At 43.0% G+C, this 24465-nt stretch overlaps 1 protein-coding gene across 1 annotated transcript in view; it reads left to right on the forward strand.

Moving 5' to 3' along the window:
• The window catches only part of LOC146811597 (extracellular calcium-sensing receptor-like), a 76382-nt gene that overhangs the window by 36863 nt on the left and 15054 nt on the right, over positions 1–24465 (forward strand). Inside the window, exon 5 of the mRNA XM_085615078.1 lies at positions 19722–19845. Coding sequence (XP_085471204.1) covers positions 19722–19845 — 124 coding nt within the window. The remainder of the gene's footprint in view (positions 1–19721; positions 19846–24465) is intronic.

A 24465-nucleotide genomic window follows, 5' to 3' on the forward strand; every position in this document is an offset into this window, starting at 1 on the left:
TGACATTACAACAAAGTGGGATCGGTATGCCCAGACGTGGGTCCCATGCTCTCCATGCATCCGGAGTCAAGCTATCCTGGCTGACGAGGTGTGAAACCCTGAAACCATTCCTAGGTGGCTTGTTTCCAGTCCATGTCTGGACTGTTCCCATTGGGCGCAGGGACAAGACTGATTTGCATATGGCTGGGTTCAAACTGGAATGGCATGGAGTGCAAAAAAACTATGAATGTAGGCCCAGATTTCTGGATTGGGGTGAATGTATGACATTTCTCTGCAATCTGTCCATCAATTGTTTCTGTTACATTTGTCATCCCGAGTGGGACGTGTATGCCCAGACGTGGGTCCCGTGCTCTCCATGCCACTGGAGTAAGCTATCCTGGCTGATGAGGGGTGAAACCCTGAAACAGGTCCCAGGATGCTTGTTTCCAGTCCAGGGAGGACCTGTCCCGGCAGTTCGGGCTGGACTGTTCCCATTGGGTGTAGGGTCAAGGCTAATTTGTATAAGGGTGGGTTCAAACTGGAATGGCACGGGGAGCAAAAAATCAATGAATTTAGGCCCAGATTTCTGTACTTTGGTGAATGTATGACATTGTTCTGCATTATGTCTTTCAACTGTTTTGTTGCATTTATCACCCGAGTGGGACGGGTATGCCGAGACGTGGGTCCCGTGCTCTCCATGCCACTGGAGTCAAGCTATCCTGGCTGATGAGGGGTGAAACCCTGAATTCGGCCCTAGGATGCTTGTTTCCATTCCAGAGAGAACCTTGGCTGGCAATCGGGTTGGACTGTTCCCATTGGTCGCAGGGTCAAGACTAATTTGCATATGGCTGGGGTAAAACTGGAATGGCATGGTGAGCAAAAAACGATGGATTTAGGCCCATATCACTGTACTGGGTTGAAGGTATGACATTGTTCTGCATTCTGTCCATCAATTGTTTTTGTTGCATTTGTCACCCCGAGTGATAAGGGTATGCCCAGACGTGGGTCCCGTGCTCTCCATGCCACTGGAGTCAAGATATCCTGGATGATGAGGGATGAAACCCTGAAACCGGTCCTAGGATGCTTGTTTCCAGTCCATGGAGGACCTGGCCTGGCACTTTGGGCTGGACTGTTCCCATTGGGTGCAGGGTAAAGAGTGATTTGCATATGGCTGGGCTCAAACTGGAATGGCATAGGGAGCACAACAACGATTCATTTAGGCCCAGATCTCTATACTGGGGTGAATGTATGACATTGTTCTGCATTCTGTCCATCAATTGTTTTTGTTGCATATGACATTACAAAAAAGCATGAAAAAATAATATTTTTAGGAACTATAGTATGAAAACGTCAGAGTGATTTGGGAGGTTCGTTGTTTGAATATCCAGAATAAATGGTTGTCGGTTGCGTTAAAAATTGATAAAGGTGGCTGTTGAAATTTTAAACAATGAACTTGTGACGTGGGCACTCTGAATCTATATATCAACTTCTGTGAGCTTTTTTCATCTGTATAGGAAATAGCCAGAGGTTTCTGAGAAGAATCAGTAGTGAGTACTGTAGTTATTCACTGGTGCTCTACAGACTTGGATGCTGCTGCACTCTAAATTGTGTGACTAAGTAGATCTCCGGAAGTGTGTAAACAGCCAAATGCTTGTAACATATTCACCCTAACTCCCATCTTCAGCCCAAACATATTCACAGGTTAAATAGTGTAAGTCAATTTCTTCTTTGACATAAAATACAATTTTATTACTTGACCTAAAATATGTACATAATCTAAAACAAAAAATAAATGAAGCCATACCACTTTTGAAATGGGCTCCGACACAGCAAATCTCGCAATACTGATGGCGTTGAGACTCCTCTGTATCGCCCTAAGGCAGCTGATTTTCCTCACCTGCTGGACGAAACATGAAGGAAACAATAGTGTAAATGTACTTACAGTTTTAAAGGCCCATATAAGCAGCACTAAATTGTGTTGCTACGAAAATGCTGCTGCGTAAACTTTAGTAACTGTGAGCCTGTGTCATGTTACTTCTCAAATACAAATTGCAGTGAAAAAATACACTACATACAAAATTAAATAAGGATTTCCTTTACAACACCACCTTCTGAAATAATCAAACGTTTACATACTTTTTATGATAAGCCATGTCATTACTTTACTCATGCTCCCACCTCATTCCTGAGATCTGATTGGTTTGTTTATTTTCAATTTACACAAAAAGTGATGGATGGACTGTAGGGGTGGGCGTAATTTGCGAAAGTGACTTTCGCAAATTATCGCGAAAATGTTAAAAATCTCAAACACGCGGAAATATCGCGAAGATGCGGAAGTTTTTTCCCGCCCGTTCGCGGTATTTTCTGCGTGGTCGCGGCTCGGCAACTTACCCATGCGGTTGCTCGCGGGCGCGGCCATCTTGTTTTCACTCTTCTCGCGGTGCATGATCGCGAGAAGAAAGACGTGATCGCGCGACCAATGACATTACTGCGGGCGCGAACTGTCGCGAGACAGCGCAAATGGCTACCAACAATCCAACATCTCGTGGAGAATGCGACCGGATCTGGAAAACTTGTCGGCGAACGCGGGGATTCAGGTAAGGCGATCGCGCGCGCGCAAGAATGTATTATTTTACAGCGCGAGCAAGAAACAAATTATCGCTAAGCTGCGGAATGCGGAAATTTTGACATTTTCGTGCTCTCCGCGGAACGCGAAAATGTCAAATTATCGCAATTTCCGCGAGCGGAACGGAAATTTAGCCCAGGCCTAATGGACTGCTTGAATTAATCTCAGCCACTGGTAATTACTTGGGTCTCATCCCAATCTATTGTTATTTTGCACACTGTGCCACCTGAGTTTGGACCCAACTATAAGCAAATCAGTCTTGACCCTGCTCCAATGGGAACAGTCCAGCCCAAACTGCCAAGTCAGGTCCTCCCTGAACTGAAACACACTCATCAGGAACACAGATATACCTGGCTGGACACAAACAAGGAATGTGAAGACTCTTACAGTACTTGGGGGGGGGGGTCTATATGCATCATGCTGTTCCACAGAAACAATAAGGCAACAACAGCTGAAACAGTTTTCCAGTCGTTAATACCTTGCACGAAGGATAAAAGAAAAGGTTGAGCAAAGAAGTGCTTCATTTTTGCCAGTGGTTGCCGGTGAGCTCCACCGGCACTCATTTTTGTTAGTCGGCACTTATTTTCCTCATTACACATTTAGGGAGAGTGGGAGAGAGAAAACGCACATCTAAGGGAAAAGAAGGAGGAAGTGAAAAACGGAAAAACCATCTAAATGTGGAATGACACAGGAATCTACAAGAGTGAGTGAAGGGGGAGGCGCTGCCTGGTAGAGTACTAAAGAGGAACCCTTTGTATTTGTTGCATGGAAATTTAATAGCACCGGCCATGAGCTTTTGAGCAGAGCTTTGTGCACGGCAAATTAAGCACTGGAGCAAAAATTCTTTGCATGCTTGTTTCAGATTGATGCCTATGACGCACACGCAAAGAAATGCCTATATTTTGACAGTATTGTGAATTAATTACCCCCAGTATGCCGAATTTTAGGGGTTAAAGAACAACATGTTGAGGCTCTTCGCATTTTAAGATATGACACAAGACAAAGCATTGTTTTTGCTGTCTCTCGTTACCTTTTGATGATGGAGAGGACTAGGCGCATGATGTCCGAGCTTAATATGGGACCTGATATCACAACAGCACAGGGTGCTCCCAGTGGCTCTGCTCCCCCTCATGCACTAGCACTTTGAGACGTTGTAGTCGATGACTGCATCTGCACATTATTAAAGCTTCGGGTGCCCTTAGAGATTTTGGTTTTCCCTGTGCACCAGCACCTTGAGAATTTATGGACTAAGGTTGTATTTGTTAACTTTTGTGACCCATTTGACTGAGTTTATGAATTGTTTTGGCTGTATCGATTTTATCAAATATTTTTATGATGCATGTCCTGAATAGGTTTTATCGCTCCTTCTGGTGAATGCATGACGATACAATACAAACATTTACAAAGCATGCCTTTACAACACAGTTTTTACTTTGCAACATCCAGTACAACGCATGATTTTACTCCGCATGCCATCACAACGCATTTTTAGAAACTACATTTACAGCGCATTCCATTGCAACGCAAACCATTACAATGCATACCATTACAACGCATACCATTACAATGCATATTACTTTTAGGGCAACAGTAGGGTAAGTGTTGGAAAGTGTAGGGGTAAAAATTACTATTCCCACTCCAGTGAGTGCAACAGTAGGATGAGGGTTGGATAGTGTAGAGGTAAAAATTACTATTCCCACTCCAGTGGGTGCAACAGTAGGGTAAGTGTTGGATAGGGGAGGGGTAAAAATTACTATTCCCCATTACTTACCTTATATTGCGTTGTAATGGCATGCGTTGTGGTGACATGCGTTGTAATGACATGTGTTGTAATGGCTGCGTTGAAATGGCATTCGATGTAAAGGATGATGCATTGTAATGGCTGTGTTGTAAAGGTAGTGCGATGTAATGACTGCGTTGTAAAGGTTGTTTCCCCTTCTGGTGTATGCTTATTTGATCTCAATGTTTTATACTATTTTTTATTGTTCTTTTATGGCTTAAAGCCGAATTAAAGATTTGAATTGAATTGATTACGTTCTATATATGAATCATGTCAGTTCCATGCCATTGCTGTCAAATGTCGTTGGTGGGTTTGGGTTTCATGTAAAACTGGTAATGCAAGACATAATGATATGGAAGTGCTCTGTTGTGGGGGTTTTCAGTGAGAAGGCTATGAATCCTAAACAGGTTTTAACACGAAAAGTTATCTATAGGCTGTGAGAAACAGCATCAGCATGCAAAACTGTGAGATCCTGCAAGACTGCATCTACTGAGTAAAATAAAGTGTGTGAGGCTCAGCAGACATGCAAATCTTGATATTGGTTACATTTTTAGGACAAGAAATTTCTGCATCTTTGGCTTAGTGAGACTTTGGAGTTCCTGCACAGGACTCATGAAGCGGAAGCTTTTAGAGCAGAAGTGCAAGAATGAACAGCCAAGGAGGAGGTTCAGTAGGGCTTTACCTCCAGACGGTACTACACACTAACACCTGTGCCAGGCTAGTGCATTGTTACTGTTAGCACTGTGGAGCAGTTGGTAAACGTAATATCCATTATGTTCTCCATTACTGCTACTAATGTCCTCTGTAATGTATTTTGTGGCTTTTCTTCAGTCTCTCTTGGCATACCCTTCATGTGCTTTCCTTTTCCCCCTAGGGGCAGTTCATGTCTCTGTGACCAATGTGCACCCAGACGGGCTCAGCGCTTGCAGCGGACTGGGTTCAGTGCCTCTTGTTCTGCTCCAGTAAATGTCTGAACGACACTAGTGAACTCTCCATATACTGTAGGAGATAATGAGGGTGTGGTGTTGGTACAAGAGGCAGAGGTGGTCTAATGGGGAGGTACATGCTAAGCACACAAATGGATTATGTATCTTCCCAAAGAGCTTATGGATGAAGGCACAAGCTGTAGACTTGCCAGTGCACACACTGCCCTGAAGAGGCATGTTCAGGAGTGTGGAGCGGTGAAGTTTGGTAATTGAGGTGGAGGTTGAAATAAAGTGGTAGGTTTAGCCACGATGGGACTCATGCAAAGGGCCAATGCTAGCAAAAATTTCACAGAACAATTGTTTTACATTCCATAGGATATTGTGGATCCTAATAAGGTGATAACAGTAAAAGATCACATAAAACTACAAATGTTATTAATGCAGCAGGTAAGAGAATCGGAATGCACTTTGTTAATTGTTCAGTCTCTCTAACCTGTTTTCACCAGGACAGTGGCGTAGCTAGACCTTGCACCACCCGTGGCGGTCACTGTCTTTTGCTGCCTGCAGCGGCATCATGAAAGGGGGGGTGCTGGTGGTCTCTGCATTAGCCGCCTGTGGCAGCCGCATAACATTTTGGGGTGAGGAGGGAGGCCACCTCCCCCAAAACTCGAGCTTCCCGGGTGAACCGCCGCTCCTTGTTACGCCACGGTATCAGGTACAGTCAACCAGTGATCTTCAGACCCAGGTCTAATCCTGCCACAGGCCTGTGTGATAGGCTGGACTGTTCCCATAAGGCACAGGGTCAGACTGATTTGCATATGGCCATGTCTTAACTGGGGTGGCGGAGTGAGCTAAAGAATGATGATGGATTAAACCCAGATCAGTTGACTAGGGGTGAGTGCTTGCAATGTTCAACACTCCGTCCATCATCCCCTTTGGTTTTGCTTTGTTCGCCCTAAATTGGCAGGCTATGCCCAGACGTGGGTCCCTTGCTCACTTTGCCACTGGATTCAAGATAGCCTGGCTGATGAGGGTTATGGACCCGAAACCGGTCCCAGGATGCTTGTTTTCGGTCCAGGGAAGACATGGCTTGGCAGTTTGGGCTGGGTTGTTCCCAAGAGGCAGAGGGTCAGACTGATTTGCATATGGCCATGTCTGAACTGGGGTGGCGGAGTGAGCTAAAGAATGATTATGCATTAAACCCAGATCATTTGACTGGGGGTGAGTGCTTGCAATGTTCAACACTCTGTCCATCATCCCCTTTGGTCTTCCAAAGTAATTGTCAGTGCCTTAGAATAATATAAGCATTCCATTCATGACTTTTTTGTTTTTCTCAATGACATGGCCTAACTGCTAGTGGTATGCTCTTTCTTGTGTCCTATGGCTTACTGTACCATATGATTCAAGCTGTACCTCACTGATGAGGCACTACATGGCCGAGACTGCTCTTGGGTTGCTTGTGTTTCTGTAGACATGTTAAGTAGCCTAGCAGTTTAAACAATATTGGGCCAAATGTTCAAACCTTTTTGCCAGTCCAAACGGGCAAAAAGGTTTTGTGGGCTGTAGAAAGACCAATTTGCGATTCATTAACCTATTACCTAATTGCAAATTGGGTTTGCGATTTGGTATTAGAAAGGGGCATATTTAGGGCGTCGCTTCCTAATATCAACTCGCAGTGGTATGTGCGAATGTTTTGCGACCAAAATACGTTCACAAAACATTTGCAATATACTACCAATTTTGAATTGGTGGCAACCCATTCTCAATTGGGAAATGATCCCTCTGTGTGACTGTTTGTAAAGCATTTTTATTAAGAGCAGGGAGTTGTCCCACGGTCCATTGCGCACTCTTAAAAAATGAAAAGAAAACGTTTCATTTTTTTTTAAACGCATCCTGTTTTACTTTAAGAAAATGGGAGCAATAAAAAAAAAAAGATTACTTTATTTAAAAGCAATCACAGACATGGTGGTGTGCTGACCTCAGCAGGTCATCATCCCTGTGATTTTAGCGATTCCCAATGGGTCACAAATCAAGACCTACCTCATTATTATTCATGAAGTAGGTCTATTTGCGCCCTACTGGAAATCGCAAATGAAACTCAAATGAGTCGCACAGATTTGAAATAGTAATTTCCCTAATTGCGATTCGCAGGAAATCGCAATTAGGAACTCGCTATTTGAAAGTTTTGTACATGTGGCCAATGTTCCTATTGGAGGAGTACCAAGGCTATCTGACATATAGTTGGTCGTTGTTTGTAGTGGTGCAGTGATGCAAAAATAATGGACTGGAATGCAGTCTGATCATTTAAAAATGGCTGAGAGCAACTCAAACATTCCCCCTAATACAGTTTACGTTATGTAGAATTAATGCTATATCTATAACATTGTTGTGCTCATAGGCTGAAGATTGCAGCCTCATGAAAAACCTTGCATGTAAGCTGGTAGCTGTGAATGCTATACAGAACAGCTCACCAGGTTGCCATTCTTTCTCACCTCAGTCATGGTGAAGTAGAATTAAGATTGCCATATATTATGGCATAAAGAGACCACTGAGACCCCTCTAAAATATCACTATCTCTGATGAATGATGGCTTGCCTTGGCTTGTAGGACACACCCTGTTGTATCGAACTAGATGTGTTCTAAGTAAGATTTTAACTAGGCTTCTATATTTTGCCTGTTTAAATTCTATTCTGTTCAAGAAATCTCATCTGCTCGTTGCAAGGTTTAGTTACACTGGTCTTTGACGTCTGATGTGGTTTGAGGCCTGTTGACCTGCTTTCACCACTGTTGTGTACGTTATGGTGCTCCTTTGTCTCCCAGAACAGCTGCTGTTAACATAACCATTGCCTGAACCCAAATTAGGTCGCCATGGTAGCAAAGGATGTGTCAAATATTATTAAACATCACACTGTCACTTTGCAGTGGGATCCTCATTTGTAGTCATATGGTACTGAGGCCTTGTGGCTGGGGAGTATACTTGATCTCTATAGACTCTTCATAATGTCTTTTATAGCCCTTTGTAATGAACCTGGATCTCGGAGGCCATTTTCTTTTGCCCAGATTCTCCTAAATAATGTATGTTGTCTAAAAATTCATTTTTACAGCCTGTTGTTAGGAAATGCGAATTGGAATCAGAACTAAATTATTTAAATCCAATCAAAAGGATTTAAATGCGTATGCATCTTCAACAAATCAAGCAAGAAATACTGGGTCATATGGGAAGTTGGTTTGCAAATTTGGGAAAGGGGTTCCTTAGGTTTGTGCTAAAACCTCTCATTATTGTTGTGGTTTGTGTGATCTGCTTGTGGGGTTTCATCAGAGCTTACAAGTGGTACAGAGGAAACAGAATTGAAAGAGCTCTCAGAGTGAGTGAAATGCGAATGGCCAGACTGCAGGACAGTCAATATCAGAATATCAAGAATATGGAGAGGTTCCGACGGGGGAGGATGGCAACAAGTACTGTTTAGGTTGGTTCTTTCTCCAAGGGAATTAATTGTGTGATGGTGTGATGACATTTGTCATCAAAGGGGGGAACTGATAGAGCGTCACTTTATTCTGAAATTTGTTGGGGTGCATCATATTCTCTGTTAGTCAGCACCCACATATTAACCGATGTAGGTTGTTTGCCATAGAAATGTATTGCTAGAATCGTTTGACATAGGTGTGATTAGAAATGTAATCATGCTTTTCATGACAAGTAATGCTGCAGATCATTGCGAATGTATTTTAGTAAACGCATAATGTTTGACTTTTACGTAATTCAATGTGTTAGTCTAATCGTGTGCCATGTTAAAGTTGCACGTGTAGTTGCTTATTCACGTATAAAGAGTAATGAACTAATGCTTAAAGTGTGATTTAGAAGTGTGTTTAACAGTGTAAAGGCCTGATCGCATATACGTTTAAAGAGAAAGGCCTGTTCATTTCTTATGTTAGCTAACGTTGTAGGCAGAAAATGATTTCCCTAGGTAAAGGCTTTGGGCTTCAGGATGATGGAAAAACTCAGAGAAGAGAAAAGTTTATCGTTCCCATGTTTCTGTTGCAGGTGCAAGGACATTTAGCTTGTTAGAGAGACTAGGTCTTTGTTTTAGGAGTTAGGATGGTACGAGAAGCCAACAGGGGAGTACATTGGAATTTGCAGATGATACTTTTAGCGGAGAAGGTGCCTGGGACCCAAGGTCAAGCTAACTGTGGTTGGATGAAGTACAAGTTTCACTGGAAAAGTACTGGAAGAAGACCTGGCTGAAGAGGTGTGCCGAAGGGCGTGTTCTACGTTTTCGGGATTTTGTATTAAGGACAGTGCCCCTTGGGTTGAGCAGTTGAGGTTTAGATGGGGAGCTAGAAGGAGCATCTTAGAACGAGCTCTGACTAAGTGAATGTACTTCTTAGGAAGTCTTCACTTCTGACACCTTTTTATTCTCTTGCCTGGGATGGGAAATGCTAAGTAGGGATGTCACCTTAGAGTAGGGAAAGATTAACTGATTTTCTTTTAGGCTAATGATTCCTAATGTAGACATTGGATTGACCATTGTATTTCTAATGCTTCTAGAGCTTGTTATTCTTTTTGTTCAGCGTCGTATGAGACTCTTACGTAGACTTGCGTTTTTTCTAGTGCCCATTTATCTTCTTCACCTTGTGCTAAGGTGCCTGTATGTGCAGTTATTTTTGGTAGCAATATAATCCTACAAATTTTAGATTCGGAGTCAGTGGTCCTTCCTAAATGAGATTTGATTCTGGTGATTATGTACTAAGAATTGGATTTCCTCTCCTCTACACTATTTAGCAGATAAAAAGATCCTGGCGACCTGAGAGGATTCTTGGAGATAATCAGGTAGGCAAGAATCCGGTCCTATCAGTATGTGTATCCTAAGTATTTCTATTAAAGTTTGCCATACTGCTGTGGACAAGTCACCGCACTAGATCAAAGAATGCCTGCATGAAAATCCTGTTTAAAATTATTAGTGTCCCTGGTAAGGTAATGTGCAAATTCAGTCATATATCATTCCAAGACTGTGATCTCTTCCCCCATTGTATTTCCGTAAGAATCCATTCATTTTTTAAATATTGCAGGCTTGATTTGTTTTCTAGATCTTCCAGCAGCATGGATAGCTCTGAATGGCCTCTATTCTCTTATATCTGCATTGTAAAGCTTGTGCTACAGCCCAGGTTTAAAGGTGTAGTGTGTGAAATGCCCGACCAAGGAAACAATGCCCATTTATTATTGCGCAAGACTAAGGTGAAGTTACCAGTGAACAGAAGCTTTGACACATACATTGGAGTGTCTGAGGTTTATTTATTTTTCATCGAACATCCTGTGTTCTAAGATTTAGAAAAATGCAGCTATACTTGAGAAGACAAAGGCACATCCAATAGAAATGGTGATTCAGAGCAACAGAGGTTTACAATTCAAAAAGTAAATTTAAGTAATGGAAGAAGTAAAAGAGATAATGCTGAGTCCTACCATGGTAACAAACTGGGGGTGTGCTCTTTTCCATTGATAGGATTTTTTATCAAGCATGATTTAGAAATATTCTAGAAAAGGGAAACAAGTTGTACAAACTATAGGTATAAACAAAAACTCAATACCACAAAACATAGACAGTAAATACATTTGATAACCAGGTGCATGTACTTTTGAGAACTAGAGACAGACTCTGTACATTATTGTTAAATTCAAATACTGGTGTACCCACATCAATGATAAAAGACACAGGCTCATATCAAATTGACATGCTCTCTATTTTATTAACAGAATGCATTAAGCCTTCTTTTGAATCTTGAATAACCAGATCAATGAGATTAATGACTCGGAGAGACAGGTAGCTGGCAGTATGTTTTATCAAACGAAGTAACACTTTGCTGTACACTGGAGGTGCCCATGTGGCAAAAATAACTACTTTATAACTGTGTACTTAAATCTATAATTTCTTTCAATGTTTTAACTTATCCTGAACTTTTATTAAAATCACCTGAACTGTCTAACTTATTCTGAACTTGTATTACAATTCTGAATAAAATCAAAAATAAATCAATCTCACCTGGTCTGTTTGAAAGGCTGAAATGCATCCAGCATATATAAAAGAAGGTACCCCCTAGTAATACTTTATAGGTCCAAGAGTAAGGGGGAAAAGACAATAAATATACTTATTGAGAACTCTTGTCAGAACTATCTACTTTTACTGGTTGTCTCCCTAAGGCCCATCACATGGGCTGTTCCACAGCAATAAGTCTTTCCATTCCAAATTGTCCAAAATTCATTAGTATTTATTTGTTCAGGATTGTCTCAAAGATTTTTTTTTAAATGTTATGGGTTTTGTTCACAATATCAGTCAATACAAACAAATACAATCATTTTCAAATATCAATGTATAGACATACATCAGAGTTCATAGAAAATATTTAATGGTTAACATCGCCTCAAACATATTATTTACAGATAAAATACATGGAAAGACATGAAAAATCTGTTTGGTCATTCATGCAACTGACCCAAAGACACACCATCAGACATTCAATCTCACCAACCAGGACTCTCTCTCCCATGCGACACACTCACACTCAGACAACAATCATAGGGAAACTTCTGTCCAATTATATGATATACACTATAGATGACCTACTGGGCTGACTCAGTCTCATAATGTCCCACTATTGTGTTGTCTTTGCGAAGTTTCCCAAAGCTGGTCAGCACACGTTTCGGTGGATGTATGTTATTATTATTACCACCTTCATCAGGACCACTCATAATGTGAAACTTGTAGGTGAGTGGACCTGGGTTCTCTGTGAATACATGAAAAAGGGGTTGGATTGATCACACACTGTCAATGGGAACTGCCCCAAATAAAAAAACGAATTTAGAGAATGGTGATTCAAAAAATATCAATGCATCCATTGGTGAAAAGGCATTGCTGGTGTTCTGAATTGTGATGTAGGTTCCACTGTGAAATAAGGTTTTCTCTATGTGCTACCTCAGCATCCCTTCACAGGTGTTAAAGAATACTATTCCATACCACCAACCTGAAAGGTGAGAAGTGACTAAGAGAAAGAAAAGTGAAAAGAGAAAAGTTAAAGGGAGGGAAAGAAGAAAGAGGAAAAGAAAGGAACAGAGAGGGGAAATAAATCAAGAAAAACTTGTCTCCTATCTGGCACCATACGTCTTAAATCCTCACTCCTATGGCTATGCCTCCAAGTCACTTATTCTAAGTGTCAGGCATTGCGAGTCAAAAAACTCCTTATTGCTCTGTGGTAAAATTTGATTGGGGGTGCAAAGTATCCAGCTCTGTAGGGTGACATAGGTAAAATAGGAATATATAAGTATTATGCTAGCTTTCACAGCGACATAGGGTTACTGTCCATTATGTCCTAGATGCTTACCCTTTTACTGTGCAGGAGTATTACTCCATCTTGTTAATATAATTGTATTGGTCCAGTTTGATTAGCTTAATTACTCCTCATACTGGTACTTTTTCAACATCTGAAAAGGAAACAATAAAAGATCTGACATTTAAAATTTCCTGTGTGGCCTGGTCTAATTAGTATGAACAACTGTTATGTCCAGCTATTTGTCGCAATCTGACTTTAAGGCTAGAGAACTACGGGACATCTCTTTATACATAGTCCAAGACTCGATAGTATAGCTAATAGTGCAGCACATACATAGTGTTAATATCTAATGCTGAATGGCATGGGAATCTGATATAACGTTGCGGAAACCCAACCTAAAAATAAAATCTAGTGCATTAGGCCCCTTGGTGTTCTATAAAGAGTTCCTAAATAACGAGGCACATGCAGAAAGAAGGAAACTTCCTGTAATAAGGTTGATAATGATAGACCACGCGGTGCCACCAGAAATGCAAATAAAGTGCACATAAATATTTACTGGATATACGCAAATAGAGATTTATTGTTTCCTCCTATGCACTCGGTGTCACTGCGCAAGGTGGACGAAGTTCGATGGACATAGCGAACAAAATTCTATGCCGGTAGTTGTAACCCGCCCACAAAACGCTGTTACAAGCCTTTCTCCCTATTTATTATGGCATTTACTTGTATATTAAGTGTGAAGCTTCACATGAGTCTGACTCCCGGCTTTCTCAGACAGAGACGTGTTTATTTTGTAAAGCACTCCTTTTATCGTCCTCCTCTCACTATTCAAAAGAGATCATATGGTACGAGGTTAGTCACGTGGTATGTAGAGTAATCCACAGCAGGGCTATAACGGCCTCACGCATGAAATCTAACATTTACCCGCCATCTTGCTGTAGGGTATATGCTTGCTATGCTGGCGGAGTGCAATGCTATATTGTATTTACGGTGCTATTCACCCTTTGTTTTAATGAAAATTAGGAGAAATTACAACCTTGCAGATACTCCTGGTGAGCAGAATTCTTTAAAATATTTTAATAAAAACTAAAGAATTTTGGACAATTTGGAATGGAAACAGCCCATGTGATGAGCCTTAGGGAGGCCTTAGGGAGGCCGTCAGTAAAAGTATATAGGACTGGCAAGAGCTCTCAATAGAGTATATTTAGTAAAATGCATCCAGCAACTAGCATAAAAAAATGGCTGGTGAATCGTTTCTCATTGACATCCAGGTCTCCCGATGTCAGGGTATTGACTACATGCCCTCATGCAACCAGACGAGACAGGCCACTCTTTGGAAAGAGGTCCATTAAGGAAATGCCCCGGTTACTTACCGGTAATCTTCATTACTCCGAGTCCTAGTCTTCCTCGCCACAGTAATACAAATGAGCCTCCGGCTCCACACAGAACTCCAAGTAAAATAAAAGAACAGCGCTCTAGTCTCCCCTCCCTCCTCCAACATGGCCCCCAGTGGCTTCAGCCAATCCCATAAAGGGATACAAACCAGCCAGCCCGATCTGATAAACAAAGCCGCAGACATGAAGCCACCACCAGGGCCGGGAGGGAAGGGAAACTATACTGTGGCGAGGAAGACTAGGACTCGGAGTAATGAAGATTACCGGTAAGTAACCGGGGCATTACCTCCTCGTCCAGTCTTCCTCGCCACAGTAATACAAATGAGCCGATACCAAAGCAATCAGCTTCATGTAAGGAAATAGACCACACCAATAGTGCAGTGAAAAACAAAATTTAACACACAGAGGTACAGTAATCAAAACGATAACCCCTCAAGTCACCCCCGCAGTCAGAACAGAAGATGCAAATGAAACAGAACCCCCACCCCCAACCTGGAGGCGGTAATGGGACATGAATGTATGAGGGGAAGACCAAGTAGCAGCCCTGCAAACATCCTCCATGGACACCCCTTTGAAGGAGGCCCAAGACACAGCAACAGATCGGGTGGAACGCCCCTGAACAGGAAGGGAGGGAACCTCAGAAACAGAAGCATACGCCAATAAAATGGCCTCCTTAATCCAGCGACTGACCGTCGATAGGGATGGTTTCAGGCCCTGACGTGACAAACCATAATTGACAAATAAGTTGTCCACCTTGCAAAACGAAGACGTGCGTGACAAATAGATCAATAAAGCACGACAAACATCTAAGAGGTGCAACAGGGATTCCTCATCCGAGGAAGGATCAGGGCAAAGACTCGGAAGAACCACCTAGGTAGACCGGTGAAAATAAGAATCCACTTTCGGAATGAACGTAGGATGAGGGCGCAACACCACACGGTCCGACAAAATCAACAAAAATGGAGCAGAACGAAGGAAGGCACCCAACTCACCCATACGTCTGGCAGAAGCAATCGCCACAAGAAACACCACCTTGAGTGTTAAAAACTTCAACCCCACCAACTCCAAAGGCTCGAAGGGAGCCAACTGTAAGGAGCGCAAAACCAAAGGCAGGTCCCAAGGTGGAGGACACATGATAGGACGGGGGCGTTGGAAAGAGAGAGACTTAAAAAGTCTAGCAACCAATGGCGAAACAGAAACCAAAGGGAGGACATGGAATGCCCGAATCGCAGCCCACTGAGCCCGAAGAGTCGAAATGGCTAAGCCCAGCACAAATCCATCATTCAAAAAATCCAAAATGCGAGCCGGGTCCAAAGAAGCCACTGACAGATCGTGACACAGACACCAAGAAACAAAATTATCCCAGTGCTTCGCATAGGATTTAAGAGTAGAAGGTCTCCTGGATTGCTGAATGACCCCAGCCACAGCCAATGAACAGCCATTTCGCATCAACGAATCCCTCTCAAGAGCCAGGCCCGCAGACCCAAGGAACGGAACACACTACTACCCCCAAACTAGATACCCTAGGGCATAACGGGTCCACTCAAGCAGGATCCCAGCCCCACTCACCTAACCATCAGGCAACACAGCACTCGGAGAAGTGCAGAAAAAAAGAACAGATCGGTCTGGCTGGTTTGTATCCCTTTATGGGATTGGCTGAAGCCACTGGGGGCCATGTTGGAGGAGGGAGGGGAGACTAGAGCGCTGCTCTTTTATTTTACTTGGAGTTCTGTGTGGAGCCGGAGGCTCATTTGTATTACTGTGGCGAGGAAGACTGGACGAGGAGGTAATGGGGTGTACTTTCTCCTAAAGCGTGAATTTCCAATACAAAGATTTGCCCAAAGCCTTCGGTGACTGATAAGGTCTCTGGCAGCAAAAAAACATTAACAATAACAAGAATTTCATGTATCTGCTCAAAGCTCTCTAAAGTATACCCCTCCAGGACTGGGTGGGTTGGAAGAACAGGACCCAGAGGGGATACGGTCCTGGGCGAATTCTGATGTAACCAAGTCAGACTCTCATATATGTCCAGCAGCGGCGGTGCAGATAAGAGTGGTGGGGAGATTTCGGTGGATGACAACGAGGGAAAATTAAATAAATATTTAATTTCCCCTCGTCATCCTCCGTCGAAATCCCCCCACCACTCTTACCTGCACGGGTCTCGGCTGTATATGCCTTACCAGGTTTGTCAGATCCTCCTGCAAAAGCACATTTCTGCAGGAAGTAGTGATAGAGGAGAAGAGGAGAGTGGTTACACACAGGCACCTTCATTATGGGATTGGCGCTACCTAATTCCCGCCTCGCAAATTTCAACCTACAGAGACTGATGTGGCTTGCCAGAGGACAGTTCCCCTTTGACAAAATTTAAAGTGCTGAGATTGAAATACAAATGAAACCCTCGAAGGGTTAAAAGATATGAAATCTAGAGTTAATTTCACTGTAAATCCGTCTGGCCTCAGCTTATAATGTATTGTATTATGTGCCCAAAAAGCATAGAGTGCCTTGATTTAGGTCAATTCGGCTTGCCATAACCTAATATACGGACATTCCATTTAAGCAAACACATTGCTGCCAACATAGCTGTGTTTTTAAAGATGTACAGAAATGTAGGTGTAGGTTTGTTTCTCGTCAATAGAAGTAGAAAGAAATTTGTTACATAACAGTTTACTATGATACCGTGCACCTTCCTTTCCTCACCCATTTACACTTTGGCGTGGTATTAAGTTTTACTATGGAAGATCTAAGGAGCTGGTCTGAGAACAGAACAAGAGTCTTGAATGTATTGAGACTTACGATATGAGGCCTGTGAATGCGCGTGGAGATTAGGGACCAAAAGTATGAAACTGATTTGTGGTCGCAATAAGGCTGATATTCGCAAAATCACAGGATTTGCTACCAAGTCACAGTGTACAAGTGGTTCTTGGAAAGTTGACCAGGCCCCTGACTTGCAAATTGCACTTTGCAAGTCACTACAAATCAGAAGGTGGAGGGGTGTGAAAAGGTCCCCACCTCTGCTTCCGATTTGATATGCCGCATATATCAACAGGTTGTGACTGAAATTGGAGTTGTAAACCATTGATCAGATATCAACTCCACAAAGACAGTGGTATTCCTTTCCAAAGTGAAAAATGTCTACAGAGTTATCTTCCACCATGCAAATATGGGGTATTTGCATTGGGGGAGTAGGCGGTGGCCTAGGGGATTGCCGCTTGCTCCTCCCAGTGCCAATCACAGAATGGCAATTTTTTTATTGCGCCCTGTGTCCTTCAGAGACAGGGGCTGCTCTATAAAAAGTTGGCACACTGTGAATGTGGAGCTCGAGGTTGTTTTTGCATCCCTTTAATGGGATTCATAAATAGAGCCCTCCCTCATTAATAGATTTTGGCCACTTCTACTGAATGGCTATTTTGCTTTGTTACAGATTTGAAAATCTGTTGCAGGACACAATGAAGGTTATGGCCCAAAATAATTGGTGTACTTTGCAACTTGACTCTCGATTTTTTGGATCTGTAGATCTCAAAGTGGGATGTGTTTGCAGGGAATGCATTGCCGATACTGGCCCATTCAGGAGGAGCCACAGCTAATATGAACATAAAGCTGGGAAATGCATTGTATCTTAATGAGAAAGATGGATGTGGTAATTGGCTATGCCTGGGCCTGGTCTAGATCTGTATCAGAGTTTGCATGGGTGTGATTTAGTGGAGCTCTGCAGGGGAGTGTCTCAGTCTGAGAGAAGTGCTCTGGAAGCTTCAAGAGATTCCTCAGCTGGAGAAGCCTGCGGCAATCCTGCTAGCCAGGTAGCCTTGTGGGGCTCCAGCCCTGCCATCCCAGAATTGGAAGTGCAGTGAAGATCTTCCAGAGGGTTGAAGGGTCTCCCTTGGCAGAGAGATAATACCTTTGGGGACCCAAGGGCTGAATGGCCTAGCTCTGGGCTAGGTTTGAGTTACTGGCAGGCAAATCTCCCAGGGTCATCCTTGTTCCACACCATCTCTAAGGAACAATGAGGTGAAGATAAAGATGTGGCAGTGACCTGAACTCGCAGACCAATAACTCTTAAGTGATGTTCGGGAGATTATCACTTGAGAAGGCCACCAACCTCAGTGGTTCTGACAGTCAAGAGGTGGAACCCAGCATGTTTGTCCTGGGAGTAGTACCTGCACACATGTGGCTCAGAGCTAATATCTGTAGGTTTCCCATCTGTAGATTCTAGGCACAAGTGGATTTTGGTGACCATTAAGAGAACAAGTCCCGCTTTGCCTCTTTGCTTTCTGTTTGCATTTCTCATGGAAGGATGGGAGACACTGCTCTGTTACCACTAGGTTTGGTTGGGATTTCTATAGTCTCAAAGTGAAGAACAGAGATATCAGTAAGACACTGTCTGTGAGATCTAATATGTTTCCTGAATAACTTGAGATATGCACCCTATATATGACTCTAATGTGCTGTGGTGTTATACTTAAAAGCTGTTCGAAACTTTCCTCATGTACCATGCAAGTTGGCATTAAAGTGCATTCTGTTACAGGGATACCATTATGAGGCTGAAACCAGAGTATGGTACTTATCTAGTTGTGAGTCTTTATAAGTTTGTGGAGTACATTTGTTTGGTTCTTTAACCCCAAGAACCACGTGCTGGCAGAAATAAGTCATGATATGAGTTATAATACTTATACCAGCCACTCGTACGCATGAGGGTGACTAGTAAACACTTTAAACTCCACTGTGAATTAGAACATGTGCCTGCTTCTCTACAAGTGAGCATCGCACAGTCATACTGCCTATTAGTAAGAGTCTCATCCCAGAGGGGAAACAAGCATTACAAATAACTGAGTCTGATTAATGAGTGACATACTGCTCCCATTTGTTCAATATAGTAACATTGCTGAACTGGGATCTCTCTATGTCCAAATCCACCCTACACACCCAACTCTCCTCAAATCATACCTTAAACCAATCAAAGGACCTGCTTGGTTGATGAACAAGAATGCTACCAGCTCACAAAGGGCAAAGGTGGAATAATCAATTAGTGATAGATGACTATCATAAATCACACTAATCACATTATTGCTGAGGGTCCTAAAGACTGCAGGTTAAGGGGGAAACCAAAAGAGGAGCAAGGTAGGCACCAATGATGGGAAATGCCAAACTGCTGCTGAGTCATCCACACGGTGGGCACCATCGCATGACCCATCTACATAGTAACATGACTGCTTGTGCACTGCCAAGCCTGGGGTGGAGGAGCAGGGGTCTTATTACAAATAGCCAGGAGGGTCTGCAGCCCATCCATTCCACCTCACATGAGGTTGCGCCATCTCAGCTGCCAGAATAACTAATGGGTGACCTTCTGAGGCCCATGGCTGGGCAGTGCAAACCCATCATGATTAAGACTGATTGATGAATGCCTATCAGCTATTTTTGGACTACCTAGTGTCAGTGCAGCTGGTGAGTCACTCACTTGTTCTGCCATGTGATGACAAAATACTAGTGAGTCATCTACAAAGCGACTGTGGCACTATCAGTGGATGGACCTGTGAGTGGTGGAACTGGCAAAACAAGTAACCAAGCAAGAAATGTTTGATCCAATCCATGACTCACCACCCACTGGAGAGAAATGTAGAGTCCCAGTCCCCAGCAAGAAGTGTTAACCAACCACGGGCGAACACCAACACAAATTTAAATGCTAATTCTCTTTCTCACAGGTGCCCATCTCCATCTGTAGTGAATCTTGTCTTCCAGGCTATAGAAAATCAGAAATAGAGGGAAAGCCCCGGTGTTGCTTTGATTGTGTCCCTTGCTCAGAAGGGACAATTTCCAACCAAACAGGTGGGTCATTTCAACACTGTTAAGATATTGAAAATTAATGTGCTGCATTTATTTTTTGGTATTTCATTTTTTGTAAATAACACCATACATCAGGTTGCAGTCTGCAAAGACTACTCTATATAATAACATACAGTAATGAAAGTAGTGACAAACTGTTCTTTCATAGTTACATTATATATGAATTTTACTTAAAAACATGCACTATTAATGCAAATCATGTAGCTCTTACCTGTATAAGCATGACTTTATTCTCCACAAAGGCCCTTATTTATAGTTTGGCAGACAGGGTACTCTGTCACAAACGTGGCGAATATCCCACACACCGTATTACAAGTGCCATAGGCTATAATGCAATAGTAGCCTTAATTGGAGTTTGTAAGGGGGGATAATACATCACAAACATGGTGGATTTCCCTTCTGCCATATTGCAAGTGCATTAAATCCAATGGCACTTGTAAAATAGCGGATGGGAGATCTGTCACGTTTTGACCGAGTATGCCAACCGCCACACCCTAAATCAAGACATAAGGGTCTGAAATAAGATTTGTCATGTCGCTTGCAGGGTGGTGCAATATATTACGTCCCCATGCTGATAGACTACTGGCTGTCAAATTTAGAGGGAAGCACAGGGCCAAATCTGTGGTGGTTCTCGGCACAACCGCAGTCAGAACATTACACTGGATATAAAGGAGGGTAAAAAAGAAAACAACAAGGCAACATGATCTTTCGATCTATGATTCAAGATCTGCAGCAACATCCCTTTGTCCATCAGGAACACTCCAAAGCTGGTCCAATTTAGGGAAGAATTAAAGACACACCCTATCAAAGAATATAATTTCACAAAGCAATAATAGTGCAGTGCTGCTCCCTGGAACCAACGACCTCTACAATCTTTAGTTGACCATAGGCCTGCCTTTGACGCTGCACAGTGCTTTGCTGCCTTTGAGCTAGGTTTGCACAGTATAAAGAATACCTACATACATGATACATATTTATCAGGATGGGTCAGATCCTGTAAAAGGTGTTGCAGTCTACTGGCTAATATTTTTGTTTATGTTTTAAAGTTGACATTGAGTAAGGAAATCAGCATGTAGGAGGCACAGTGCTCTAGGTCCTCCCTCTTTTAAAGAATAACCGATGGCCTTGCCTCGCACTTGGACAGATTAACCGCATCTCTCAATGCCACATAATTACAGACTCTAATCTCAGGGTAGGCCAGAGGCTCATGTAGAAGGCAAGGGTGAACGCACCAGGACATTGGGCCCTGGAGAACTTAAGGGCCCTGATGGCTGAAAAGATTTCCTCTGTTGTTGGCCTATAAATGGTCTGCCTGAGCCAGGCTTAATTTGCTCAGTTGGGACCACTGTTTATATCGTTCAATAGATATGCCATCAGTTGGTTCAGCTGTTGGTTCAGCTCTACAAAGAGCCTGCTAGAATTGTGCAGATGTGCCTTGCTCGTTGTGTTCATCCATTATAAGGGTGCCATTTGGGGATCTAATGTCAAAATGTGGGGCTGTGTTTTTTTAAGTTTGGCCACTAGCGATTTCCTTGCCTTGCCTTGTTACCACCTTATAATACCTGTGTTGGATTTGCACTAGAGAATGTTTAGCTTTGATGATCCCCAGAAATCTGCATTGTCCGTGGACATGGATTACCTGGAGTCATGCCTCTTGAGAGAGAAATCTCTTCCGATTTTCTTCTAGAATACACAGGCTAATTTGAAGGTCTTCTAAGATGAAATGGCGAATCTTAGCCAGACTAGCACTTTTTGCTATATAACAGCTTTCAGAGAAACCCAGATCATTGATACACTGCACTCCCCTGTGTCATTATGAAGGATACAACCTGGGCAGTCATCTCTAGTCAGCTCCTCCCCACGCTATTTCAAGTGAAAGTGGAGCATGAGCCGATAGAGTCATTACCCCAATTTTGGCACCATAAATTACGTTCAACAATAAACGATCACAGTGCATGACTTATGTTCTGGTGCACTATGTGTGGATGCCGAGTAAAGCGAGTAACCCCTCTCTTCCCCTTGTAGTCTATGCAAGATATCCACAAGACCCCGATCAATGAGCCAGGAGCACCCTGCTGCTGAAAGGGCAATGTTACTTTGCTCTTTGTTACCTGGACGATCCGTAACTCAGCATAGTACCATGTTTAAGGGGCTGGAGACCAGCTCTACATATTCATAGTTGTGTTGCGAAAAAAACTCTTCCTGACTCATAGACTGTTCAATCAATCAATCAATCAGGGAATTGTAAGCGCGCTACTCACCCGTGAGGGTCTCAAGGCGCTGAGGGGGGGGGGGTTCCGCAGATCTGTTTAGCCGAAGAGCCAGGTCTTGAGGGTCTTCCTGAAGGTGTTCAGGGAGGGGGCGCGTCTGATGTCTGCTGGTAGCTCGTACCAGGTCTTGGCTGCAATGTGAGAGAAGGATCTTCCGCCTGCTCTGGCTCTGTGGATGCGCTGGGTTTCGGCCAGTGCGCGGTTGGAAGATTGGAGGTTTCTTTTCGGTATGTGGAAGTTGATTCTGTCGTTGAGGTATTTGGGCCTGTTGTTGTGTAGGCATTTGTTGGCGTGAGTGAGGATTTTGAAAGTGACTCTTTTCTCCATGGGGAGCCAGTGGAGGCTTCATAGGTGTTGGCTGATGTGTTCGTGTCGAGGGATGCCGAGGACGAGTCTGGCGGCAGTGTTCTTTGTTGTCTGGAGTTTGCGTGGTAGGGACTTGTTGATGCCGGCATAGAGGGTGTTTCCATAGTCCAGTCTGCTGGTGATGAGTGCATGAGTGACTGTCTTCCTTGACTCAGGGGGGATCCACTTAAAGGTCTTGCGGAGGATGCGGAGGGTGTTGAATCAGCTGGAAATGACGGCGTTGACCTGTCGGTTTCTGGTGAGTGATGAGTCGAGTACGATGCCGAGGTTCTTGGTGTGGTCTGAGGGGGTAGGTGAGCTATATATATATATATATATTTGCCAGTGCCATCTTCAGTGGCGACCCTGCCTTTGGTCACTGGTGTTGACTCCCATCTATAATGAAGTGATCTTGACCAAGACCAGTCCAGAGTCATGGCAAGGAAGTATCTTCCAACCTATCTATTTGAGCGGCCCACTGGAATATCCCACAAATTATCGTTAAATGCTCTAGCAGATGTAGAGGCAAATGTTTTTGCCTCCCGCCTGTAGGAGGGGCTAAAAGTCTGGGCAGCTGTAGCACATCTTATTCCACTTAATCAAACTGGATTTCACTAGGGGTCTGTTGATTACTTTCAATTTTCTCACCCTAATGCTCCTTGCCGAGTCTGCCATATCAATGATACACAAGCTTTACATCTGTTCCATTGATTTAAAGGTGGCCTTTGACACTGTTCCCAGAGAATTGCTATGGCAAAATCTAGCTACATGGGGTGCACCACCAAAACTTCTGGACCTCTTAACACTCCTCTATATAAACACTTGGGCCCAGATTAAGATTGGGGATGGAATATCTCTCACTTGGAGAATAGCAACATCAAATGACCTAAACCAGGGGTGTGTTGTAGCCCCCTGTTTATTTAATCGTCTTATGGTAGACCTTAATTAATATTTGGAATAATCGAATTCTAATTTCTCACAACCCAAAGCTGTGTAACATTCCTTTAAAATACCTTTATTATGCTGAGTATATGGTTCTCCTTAATCAAACTCATATATGTCTGCAGCATCTAATGAACTCCTTTGACACATATACATTAGCCAACCATGTTGAGCTTAATATAAAAAAACTAATGACAATTGGAATATCTCCATTTAGATCGCAGTCCTGATCCTCAGGAGGGAAAACAATTGAAATAGTTAAAAGTTATAAGTGCCTTGGCATCTTGTTTAACAACAGAATTTCCTTCAGAAGTCATGTCTGATTTACACAAGGCTGAATGTATGACGGAATTCCACATGTGTTTTTCACGCATGTCTTAGGAACCCCGTCATTTGAACAAATGAGTCTTTTGTACGCATTTGTTCTGCGTGCTAGTCGTTTTAAATACTTGCCTTAGGGGGTGCTGGATATTGGAATAGTTTAATTTACTATTCCAACTCCAGTCTGAGCAACAGTAGGGATGGTGTTGGACTTTCATTCCAAGGCCACTCCACCATTGCGCCCCGCCTAATTCAAGTCGCTGTAATGACTTGCATGCAAAACGATTGCAAGCTAAAGACAAATTTGTTTTGCTGCCAGCGCTGTGAAGGCACAGCGTGATTGGAGTGTTGACCTAAAGGACGTTTCCCCTCAAGGCTAAAGCTACTACTAACATATTTACCTTTCAGGCTCTTTGTGACAAATCTGACATACCAATACTATGCCCACCACATGAATATAATGTCAGCTAAATTAGTTCCAGCCCTCACTTATGGCTCATTTATTTTTCTAGGGAAAAATGCCAAATTATTGTACCTGCCAGAGGTTAAGGCAGTAAAATCGGTCTTTAAATTTCTGATGTCTATTGACCAGACCCAAATTTGACTAGAGTTTAGTCTTCAATGTCAGGATCTAGCGCAGCATTCCTGAAACACTCCTATTCCTTGGCCTAATCAGAAGCAGGATCCCTTGCAAACGTGTGCTGGTTAGCAATCACCACTGTAG

Source organism: Triturus cristatus, chromosome 7 (genome assembly GCF_964204655.1).
Source record: "Triturus cristatus chromosome 7, aTriCri1.1, whole genome shotgun sequence".
Taxonomy (NCBI): domain Eukaryota; kingdom Metazoa; phylum Chordata; class Amphibia; order Caudata; family Salamandridae; genus Triturus; species Triturus cristatus.